This window comes from Gallus gallus, chromosome 6, assembly GCF_016699485.2.
Source record: "Gallus gallus isolate bGalGal1 chromosome 6, bGalGal1.mat.broiler.GRCg7b, whole genome shotgun sequence".
In the NCBI taxonomy this organism is placed as follows: domain Eukaryota; kingdom Metazoa; phylum Chordata; class Aves; order Galliformes; family Phasianidae; genus Gallus; species Gallus gallus.
Genome location: NC_052537.1, coordinates 30966305 through 30977521, shown reverse-complemented (window position 1 = coordinate 30977521; position 11217 = coordinate 30966305). Strand labels below are relative to the sequence as shown.

Here is an 11217-nt window from a genome sequence, read left to right as displayed (position 1 = left end):
AATATTCTTTTCTTTCTTACGTGTATTCTCTCCAGGTCAGGAGGACCATGGGAGTTCTTGAGGATGCCGCAAAGGCACATGAAGTCATTTCATTGCAAAATGTCCGTATCTGCTAAATCTGACTGATTTAGAGAGGCCACCTGCCAGTGATGAGGCACAGCTTTTACCCTACAGAAATACATCAGTCTAGGAATGTTATTTGGATTTGCAAATGATGCCATAGCGCCATGTCAAAGCTGCATGTCACATACTTTCTGACTTCATAGAATCATTGAATCATTAACGTCGAAAGAGACCTCTAAGATCTTTTAATCCAACTGTCTTGGTTGGACCTTGCTCTCCTTTTTACAATCCTGGTTTAGAACCTTAACTTACCTCACTTAGCTTTTGAATTTTCTTTTTCAACACATACATCAAGGGTTTTTAAGGAACTTATGAAAAACCATTCCAAAAAGCATTTCAGCGTACTACTGAAAAATAGTTTGACTATGAAGTTTCCAGCCACTGGAAACAAAGCTGATGAAAAAAAAACCAAACGTTCTGGTCGTTAAAGAAAATATCACAAGAAATAGGCAGGAAATTTGTGATTATGCAGTATTAGTCAGAAAGATGCCAGGTAACTGTAACAGCCAGGCCTCTAAGAAATACCGTCTTTGTCACAGCAAAAATACCACTAGAACATGGGCGTGACACTGACCATCTAAACCGGTGTTCCTGGTTTTAGTCGTAAAAGATCTCACCTGTCGTTTAAATATTCTCTGTAGCAGTCCTTTCTTGGGTGGCTCCGGGGGGTAGCTTTTATTTAGGTCTGGTGAAATAGTACCATTTGGTCCGAACACATTTAGTTCTTTAAAACACTCCGTTTCTATCATCTAGTGTAATACAATAAGAAAGAAGTGACACATCTGCATTAAATATATTCCAGTAGTACCAGTTTGTCAAAAGTCAGGATTGGGATCACCAGCTGCCATCAGCAGCTTGAGCAGTATATTAGGAAAGTTAACAGTTGAACTCCTGTTGGTGTCTATGGAAGGTAAATATGTGGTATGAAAAAGAGAGGCTGAATCTGCTCTGTATGTTTGCACATCAGTCTTATTAGTGGCTGCCCCACATAACTTTCTATTGTTTTCTTAACTACTATGGAGAATATTAGGTAAGTTCAGGCATACTCACAAAATCCCCTTGGGCACCCCTCTGCCCAAGGGGATCTGCTGTTTGATGTAGAGTTGGATTTACGAAATCAACTGTTCATTCTGTTTTCATATCAAATAGAAACAAAGACTCAGATCTGGAAACACTGGAACAATTCAAGATTCAGCTTGCAGATATTGCTGCAGCTGGGACCTACTGCAGGTACAAAACAATAGGTGAGATGAGGATCTCAAATGGAAGAGCTTCCCATTAGGACCTCCATCCATCCTGTGGAACTTCCTCTGAGCTGCTGTCAAAATACCTCAGTAGAAATACAGAAGGAAGTACAGTAGGTTCCTTGCCAATTTACACAAATATGCACAGCCAACAGACACAGCCACCTGAACTTGACATCTGTGGTACATTATAGATCTTGAAAGAGGCCATTTGTAACTCATGAAATCATTAGAGTCTGGCAAGTTATCCAGTAGCTATATATTACTAGAAATATACAGCTTCTCTTAAAACATCTGTTAGCGGTTTTATTGGAGTCATCTTACTATGACACATCCTTACCTCATTTTGCCATGGAATAGACACAGATCCTGTGGAAAACTTGGAATAGAAATCATCATCTGTTTGGTCCAGGTTTACTCCTTTCACTGTGGAGAATTGCTCGATGTCTAACACATCCTTGCAGTATACTGCTCTGGGCTATTGCAGTGGAAGAATTAGAAAACAGCAAGAGAAAGAATAATTCCAAGTCTGACCATGTGCTTTTTTCCAGTTTCAGTCAGGTGAGAATGGCTCACAACAAGTGACTATTTGCATCCTGCCTCTCTAGACTTGTTCTGCCGGCATTTTTATCATCAAAGTCTGATTTTGCTTTAAGCATGTTAAGAGTCCCACTTTGAAGTCCTTAAAGCATCAGTGCAGCCAAAAGTGGGTTTTAGTAATCCATATAGCATATGGCAAAGAGGTGAGAGGAAAAGGACAGAAAGTGCAAGAAAATAAAAATCAAATCCTTCAGAGTATGTTCTTTTAGAGACGGAACAACAGAATATTGACTGACATACTGGAGACAGCACTGAAAAGGGACCTCAAATAGAAGTGTTCTGCTCAGATAGCTGCAGGTTTTGCAGTTTAAAAATTTAAAGGAATGTATTCCAAATGCTAAAGAAAACAGAAGAGGTTTGGCATTTTTCCATTTTTATTAATAGCTCAGCTGCTGGAGGCTGTCCAGAATCACCTCTATTAACTCTTTTAACTTGGCTGCATTTCTTCAAATAAATAGTCAAAAGGATTCGCCTTTTTAAACTACTTAATTTTCTGGCATTACAGGCAGGACACTTTGCAGTGGTGCTCTTTTAGCTTACATTCCGTCAGTCAGCCATAGTAACAGAAAAAGTCATCAGTAACTACCTGATATAGCGTGGTCATTTGTGTACTTAGAGAGCATTCCACTAGCAACACAGAGCTACGCTTTGATGCACAGGAATCACTGAGGGGTGGTTGGAGGGACTAGCTCAACCCACCAAAATGAAGCACAGGTTGAATTGTACTGTCAACATGGGGCACAGTGACTGCAAGACTAGTGCAAGAGTGTGCAGTATTTTATCTGCAGCTGAGCACTGTGACTAATAAATCAAACTAACTCCTGATGAAAGTCCTATCTGCTGGAGGCTGCATCCTTCTGCTTTTCTGATGACTGCAATCCACAGCATTTTTGTGGAGACACAGAAGTCTAGAGGAGGATGGAGAAACATGGGTTAGATTACAACCTCTGCCATCGGCTATGTAGCTTCGGGCGATTCAGCTGACTTCAGTAAAGACTTTGAAATCTATGGATGAAATGCCAAATAATTTAAATTAGGGCCAGCTCTTGAGTTCCCAATAAATAGCCATAAAAATTTATGTGCCCTGGCTTCAGCAAATATGTCTCTAAGAGGTGCCTTCTGGGCCTTACATGCCACAGTTAAGCTTTTAATACACCCTGGCGAATCCCAAATTTCAGCCCAGAATTTTCTAATTTTCTACATCAGAAAGAAATAGTAGTTTGTCTCCTGTTTCTTCCCACTAAGGCAGGTCGTAACACCATGGGCTAATTGGCAGGAATAACTAGGCCACATAGTAAAATGTAAAGCAAAACCAGAGCAGCTAAAGTAAACTTTTGTAGCTTTTAAACCACTTTGGTTTGGTTGAGTTTGCAGCAATGTGAATGAGAGCTGCCAAGATGTTACTTTTCTTAATATGTTAAAATGGCAGTGTTTACTTAGAACCATATGGGAACTTTAAGGACAGGAGGCCTAGCCAGAAAGAGAGCCCTGCAGGAGGAAAATAATCAGCTAACTCTGTGCACTGGGGTGGAGAGCTATACCACTAAGGGGTGGAAAAAGTTTTCTTATTGCCAATGCAACAAAGGCTTTCAGTATGTGCAAGACTGGTATATAAACCTGAGTAAGGACTCAGTGTTGGGTTCTATTCCCCATGAATACTAGCAAGCTCAGAACACTATCTCAGGTCCAAGCACTCTGTCTGAGGTGACACTTGATATCTGAACATGCTTCAGAATTTTTGTAAAAAATGTCTTTTTTTAAATAAGAATCCAGTGCATTTCTCAGCTCTTTAGAGCTTTGGACTTTGTAATTCTGGTCTTACCTTTGCATATGTATCTATATACCTATATGTATTCACGTGGCTTTCATTGGTGAGTTTTCCTTGCACAGTCTGGTCCTAAGCATATGTGTTCTCACACTAATACTACAGACAAGGGAACACAAAGGTTCCAAGTTTAAAGTTGGGGAACTGAGGCATGAATACTACAAGTGGTGTCTCCAGTATAAAACAGGAAGACTGTAAAGTTAGTGGGAATGAAGCAAGACCCAGGTTAACACCCTTCACAGGGACTCAACCACCACGCATGCACCCATGTCTATGGAGCAGCTCTCCTTCCCAGCCTCCCCCCTCCAGCCCTATTGCTTATCACATCTTCCTAGGTCTGGTACCCATAGATACAGTGATGACATTTCTAAGAAAGAGAAGTTTTAGAAACAAATCTCTTGATTTGTATGCAAGTGGGTGTTCCGCCTATCATGCTTACATCAGGGACAAAGGGAGGATCCAGCATTCCTGCTTCTAGCCGCTTGAAATTCATGCTTTTGAAAAAAGGGTGCCTCTTCACTTCTGTTGCACCTTCCCCTTGACAGCCCAGCCGCTGCTTCACATCTTTGGTGAGGAGCTGAAATGTGTCATGAAGATGGCAAAAATGTTAGAATAGCAAGAGTTCCTCAACAATATTTATATCTGCAGTCATTTTTGAATATGCCCAGAGGGATGTGCAGAGGAGAATTGTAATTGCTGCTGTTTAATGGCCAAACTTAAATGGATTAGGATACCACTGTTCCAAGTGCTGGTCCAACCTTTTGGAAATTTCCTACTGTAAAGTGTTTGCAGTCAAAACAGTGATTGCTTCTTCTGCTTACTTTCAGCAAACACTTTCTAGACAAGGTCTGACATACTCTCATAACATATATATTCATGAGTCCCATGTGCTTTTTCTCTGTTCTTTTTGTTTTGTTTTTTTTTTTCATTGCACTCTTGTGAGACTAATTTTCCTGTGCTGCTCAGGCTGGGTTACTTCACTACCAAATTATATTCTCCTCCATTCACTGCAGAATACTCTAGTAGGTCCTCATGGGCCCATCCCTGCTGAAGCCAAGGGGTGTTTTGTCCATGGCACTACATGGCTGCACCCAGAAGATGGCTCAGTGCACCAGTACTAGTAACCACCCTCAGTTCAGCTTTGTTTTCAGAGAAGGGCAATGCACCACCAATTCCTGCTACAGCAAGTCCTGCCTACTTGCTGGGTACTCATAATGGAGCAAAGAAGACTGACCAAACTCAGCTGCCTCGGTGTGCAAGACAAGTAGGTCCATATACACAAACAGAGGGATGGCAGATCCTGGAGGACCTTGTATGGATGAAGTAATTTAACTGCAAGAAAACAGTTAAGTGGAAGTAGTATGTGCTTCTGGCACATACTAGTTGGTGGACAAGAAAAGAGAGTATGCAGCCAATTCTTCAGCAGAATGCCTCTTTGATATCATGCGTATAGAATCAAGCAGGCTAAATCAGTGTCTTAAGAGAGTGTGTCTAATGGCTGAAGGGGCAGAGCTCAGCACACAGATGACTGCTGCAAAAAGATGATCGCTTGTGGCAAGGATCTTTCTCAGTGTACCACTGACTTCAGGCAACGCAATGAAAAGGGAAGGTTAATAAAATTGTTTCTATTTATTCCTTCCATTCAACTTCAAGGAAGTCTGAACGGTATTCCCCTCGCTACAGCAGAGAAGTGTAACTCAGAGCTCATTGTGATCTGCCTGGAGATTTCAGCTGTCTGTTAAAAGAGACGCGTAACATGTGCCTTAGTGCAACAGAAAACAATGTGTATACTGAAGACAGTAGTGTTTACTTTAAAGCTGTTTAAAAAAGCTTTAAGATTAGTTCTGCTGGAGTCCGCTGTGGGGGAAAGACTAAATCCATGCACGAGGAAATAAAAACACCAGCCCATTTCCATGAGGAGGGTGTCTCCTGGAGACAGGCGTGCAGCCAGGCTGACAGGTATGCACACGCTGCTCAGCTCTTTTGATACTCTGATTTTTAAATGACTGCTGGAGCTATGGGCCGAGGCATTAACCCAAGGCTATAGGACGGCGTTCGGGTCCACCGCTACCCCACAACAGGCTGGGAAGGGAGGGGCGAGGGCCAGGAGCTACAGGGCTGGAGCGGTCCCGGCGGAGCGGAGCGCGACTGCCGGGAGGTCCGGCGGCCGCCGGGGGGCAGCAGAGGAAAGAGCAGCGCTGCGGAGTACGGCCGCGGGCGGCGAGGCCTTCCGGTGCCCCGCTGACGGGTCCCGATGGGTGAACGGGCTCGGAGCTGTGCCAGGGGCTCTTCTGCGGGGCAGCGGGTTGTCGTACCTGGGTGCCCCGGGGGAAGAAGGGTTCACGTCTTGCCTCCTCTCCCGTATCCTGCTTTCCTGCTCCAGTGCTAGAGCTGCGGTGTAGTAGTCTTCTCTCGTGCTTTCCCCAGATGGCTTGTGCAGACAGAGCTCACTGAAATGATTAGCAAAACTCCCCGGTCTAGCTTGCCCAAGGGAGACACTGCTGCCGTACACGTCAGAGGAGTGGTTTGGGTTTCCCGAGCATCTGAGACTGCCGTGGTACCGAGCCCTTGGGAATCCTGCCGGTGCTCTTAATACTCCTTGCATTTGAAAGCCAGGGCAGTCAGAGCTGTGCGTTGCAGCTCTTGGCAGGGGCTCACTTAGAGAGCAAGAGGCAAATGGCTCTGGGAGGGCTGAAGAGAAGCAGCAGCATTGTAGGAGATCACGTAGAAAATCAGCCTTGCTTTCCTCCTGGTTGGAAACCAGAAGCCAGGCAGCTTCCCTGCTTAAGACAAGGTTGTACAGAGATGCTGACTTCTCTCTTGAGAAGAGCTCCTGGAGAGGCACAACAGAGAGAAAATAAGAAACCTGGGGACTTTGGTAAGCTCTAGAGGAGGCCAGCTCTAGAAATGGCAACAAATGAAACTGGATGATTCTTGTGGATGCTAAGAGATAGGAGGGACTGCAGTATCTTTCAGAAGGAGAACCCCTTCCTTTCTCCAAAGAATAACGGGTCTTGTAACATTTCCTGCAGCTCCAGAAGAATTCTGTAATCGTAAACGTGCATGTGAGCCTGAAATGTGCATCCCATTTGGGAATCTCTCCAGGAAAAGAAAATGGAGATGACAGTTGTATATTTTGAGTCATCTCTACAGGTTTTTTTTTTTTTTTTTTTTCTCTAATTCATTTTCAAAGTACGTATTCAAAATGAAGAGAGCAGAATAAAAGCAACTACATCAGTCAGATGATAAGCCCTCCTAGGATGGAAATGCAGTGATCCAATCAAACACAGTTTCCATCTAATTTTACAGCCAAAGCCTATGGAGAATTTACAGCGCTGCAGATTTGAAGATGGCTTAGGTCATCCAATCATGCATGAAGTTGATACCAAGCGGCAGAGCTTTATATGCTGGTAATAAAGGCTCCAGATGGTACTGGGTATATATAAGTAAGGATTTAGTCTAGACTTCAGACAAAGCTTGACTAGAATAGGTCTTATAAGAAAAGTCCTGAGTAGCTTTGGTGAAATTATGTTAAAGTTCTTTTTCATGATGTAAAGAACTCTAATATGAGTGACGTAAAAGTATCAAAATTTGATCCCTGTCTGAGACTTTTTCCAGGACTTTATTTTGTTCATAGGACATTTCCTTTTGAGGGGAACAGAAGGCCCAATTTGCAGACCTGATCCTTCCCATAGGGAAGTCTGCTGCCTCCATGGGGCCTGGGGAGGAAACAGTCTAGGAGGTTCCAGGAGCATGTGGAAGATAACTTCCTGACACAGCTAGTAAGAGAGCCTAGCAGGGGAGGCTCTCTCTAGCCCTGCTGTTTACAGAGAAGAACTGGTGGGAGACACAGTGGTCAGAAGCCATCTTGGGCATAGCACCCACAAAATGATAGAGCTGTCTATTCTTGGTGAAGTCTGGAGGGGTTCAGCAAAACTGCTACTTTGGCCTTCCAGAAGGCAGACTTTGGGCTGTTTAGGAAATTGGTTTGGAGAGTCCCGTAGGAGATGGTCCTGAAGGGCAAAAATGCCCAGGAAGATTCCTGAAGAAGGGACTCTTAAAGGTACAGGAGCAGGCTGTCACCACGTGTGCTAAAATGAGCCAGTGTGGAAGAAGACCAGCCTAACTGAACAGGCAGCTTTCACAGAGACTGGGGGAAAAGGAATTTACCACCTTTGGAAGAAGGAGCAGGGAACTTGAGAAGAGTACAGGGATGTCGCTAGGATGTGCAGTGAGAAAATTAGAACTTAATCTGGCCACCATTGCAAAAGATAACAAAAGGTATTTTTACAAATGCAGTAACAACAAAAGGAGGCCAAGGAGAGTCGTAGCCCAATGTAGCCCAATGCAGAAGACTCAAATCTCCCTCAGGCATGAGTGATAGTAAAGCTTATTGCAAAGGCTTACAATAGAAGATTTATTAATCATTGCTATCATCTTTCTCAATAGCAATAATAATCATTTGAAGAGTGAGTTATTGTGCCAAGAATTATCCTCAAGCAACACTAATAAATTTTGAAGTGTAAAAATGTGTGGATAAGTTGGTTTGCAGGGACAAAAGCAGAGAGGAGGGATAAAAGCAGACTGTAGTAGTTGCAGTAAGATAACAGTGTTTCTGGTGGTGTGTGAAGAATAGAAGAGATTGCTTTTATGAAGAAAAGAATCCATCATCTTTCATTTGGCTGGGGAAGCACTTCAGGAAGGAAACAGAATTACAAAACTGCTGAGGTTTGGAAGGGACCTCTGGACACTGTCTAGTCCAACTCTGGTCCTCAGAGTTGCTATGAGCAGGTGCAAGGCCACGTCCAGTGTTGGTTGTCCTCAAATTTGAAAACTCCACAGCCCGTTTTGGCAACCTGTTCCAGAGTTTGACTACCTCCACAGAGATAAAGCATTTCTTGATGTTCAGAGGGGCCTCCTGTGTTTCAGTTTGTGCCCACTGTCTCTTGTCCTGACACTGGGCACCACTGAGAACAGTCTGGCTCTGTTTTCTTTGCACCTTCCAGGTAGAGATCTCTTTTGTGGTCTAAAGCGGGAACTGTAGGAGTAAGAAATAAAAGAAAAGCTGGTCTGCGGGAAATGTAGACAGACAGGACACTGTCAGAGTGAGAAAGGCAGACTAATAAAGGCCATCCTTGAATGTGCTTCAACTCACATCCTCGGATGCAAGACTGCACTCGTCAGGGGAAACATGCATGTACAGCAGTGAAGTACAAGTCATGGCAATGACAAACAAGGAACATTTCCTAGAAAGACTGTATTTTTTCAGAGGAAAAAAACAACAAAACAAAACACGAAGCCATTATGTTATATGGGAACTATGGGTTGGGGAGCTTCCCAGAAAGTCAGCTGCCCCTGTTCCTAATTATTTATTATTCATCTCTGTTTCATTCCAAAATGAGGGCTGATTTATGGGAAATGACTTAGAAAATGAAATATGAAAATATTGGATGGATAATGATTGATGGAAGCTATGATATATGCCTGCAAAAATGCAAAGGGCATAAACGTCCAGGAGGAGAAGGTTGACATGAGGTGACACTAAAGGGTTTTCATGAGTGAATGAATAAAGACGATACATTTCCTGATGGTAATGCTATCAGACCATAGAGTAAGATCTGAAGAGATGATCTGCAGACATGGTGGACATGGTGGAGACATGTTCCTTACTCTTGGCCTGAAAAACCTGATATAAGAAAGCCTTTCATTTTGGATCTTTGTGACATCCTAAGTTGGATTTTTGTACTACAACTTTACACTTTATTTTGCAGATGTAATGGAAGCTTAATTATGGTTTTTTGTTTCTTTGATAAGTTGCTGATACAAAGCAACAAAGTTCTGGTTTTCAATATAAAAAGAATTTGAGAAAATATTTTTGATTCATGGATTGTTTACGAATCACCCAAACGAAATGACTTTTGGATGGAAAACCTCAAGTTCCATCATGTTCACTGTCAGAAGTAAGGCTCTCCCATTCTTAAGACACAGCAATTGTAATCCATTAATACTCACAAAGAACAGCATTGTCTTTGGATCCATTAAGAGTTTGCACAAACTACTTAAAGAAGCACAACGGGATTGGACAGTGAAGCAGTAATGACCAAGGTGTCAGGAGTGATTTACATACAGTTCATGCCTCCCTGAGGCAAGGGAATGAAATAGATGATTTTTTGAGGTTCCCTGAAACCATGGGTTTGTTTTATGGTGTGAAGATGAAAATGACCACTACAACATATTGACTCTCATTGCCTGTTCCCCTGGGAGCAGTAAGTCATTTTCAGCACCTTCCCGTCAATGCTACACTGAATTCTCACCATTTAAGTTCTTATCAACTCAATCATTTCTCTGCAAAATATATTTTTATTCTGTTATGTCTCATGCCTGAAATTAACTACGGAACAAGAAATGAGAGTATCATTTTCTTTTCATGTCATTTTCATTTCGTGCTAATACCTGGAACTGCACAAACTCCGCCACTCCAGCAGACTGTTCTTCACCTAGTATGAGCTGAGATGCTTCTAAAGAAAATATGGCAGACTTTTTGAGCACATGAAGTGGTCTGCGTGATCCTGTGGCTGACCTAAATCCTTTCACTCTAACTTCACTGGAGGCTCTGAATTGTGGTTTAAGGGCAGCGTATGGCCTGAAGTATCTATCAAGAGTGATGTCAGTTAATTGCTATCCTGGGGATTCAGCAATGTGGTGGTGCACTGTGAGTTAATGACTTCCAGGCACATAATACTTGGCAATGCTACCATTATTACTTTGCAAGGAGAATTCAGTGTCTTTTCATGAAGCCAGCCAACCAGAATGTTGTTGATATGTTGTTTGCCTGCCTATTGCACAAGATATTGCTGCAACACTCACTACCTATTTGTTGATCTTTCTTTCCCTTCATTCTTTCTCTACCAGTTTACATAGATATGTCACTGTCTCCAAAGGAGACTTCACTCTTTAACAAACAAATCAAGAATAAGGCCACATCCCTTTCCAAGTTACAATTCAGCCTTCTAAAGATGGATGTCGACAAGACATTGATAAATTCAGACACAGCTTTGAGATTTCTCAGAGGGTTTGAGGATTTCCATTGTCAGACATGGCTATTGTGCTATGAAAATGACTCCCAGCTGAAAGAGTGAGAAAACATTTTAAAGGACAGCTCAACAGTATTAAAAAAAGCTGGATGCTTTGGCACCCTGGGGAAAAGCTGCTAACAAAGTGAGATGGGGTGGGACGTTTGAGTGTCACAATAATTTCATTGCATAATCTTTGTCCTGCTTACCCCCAGCTCCCACCAAACACAATGGAAGCATGGGGTTTCCAGTTCCTTTGCAGAAGACACTGAAAGTCTTGCATCAGCAAGTCCTTTTTATTTTTTTCTGCAAGATTATAAAACACAGAAATGCATTCTTGACTACAAACTAG

At 42.6% G+C, this 11217-nt stretch overlaps 1 protein-coding gene across 5 annotated transcripts in view; it reads right to left on the bottom strand.

The window, feature by feature from the left end:
• GRK5 (G protein-coupled receptor kinase 5) overlaps window positions 1-11217 on the bottom strand; it is a 164059-nt gene that overhangs the window by 8140 nt on the left and 144702 nt on the right. For 4 of the 5 annotated variants that reach the window (XM_025152000.3, XM_421789.7, XM_046943277.1 and 1 more), the window contains 3 exons: window positions 4232-4369; window positions 1708-1845; window positions 741-872 (listed from right to left, as the gene is read on the bottom strand). In XM_025152000.3, coding sequence (XP_025007768.1) covers window positions 741-872; window positions 1708-1845; window positions 4232-4369 — 408 coding nt within the window. The other variant, XM_040702891.2, reaches the window with a different exon arrangement.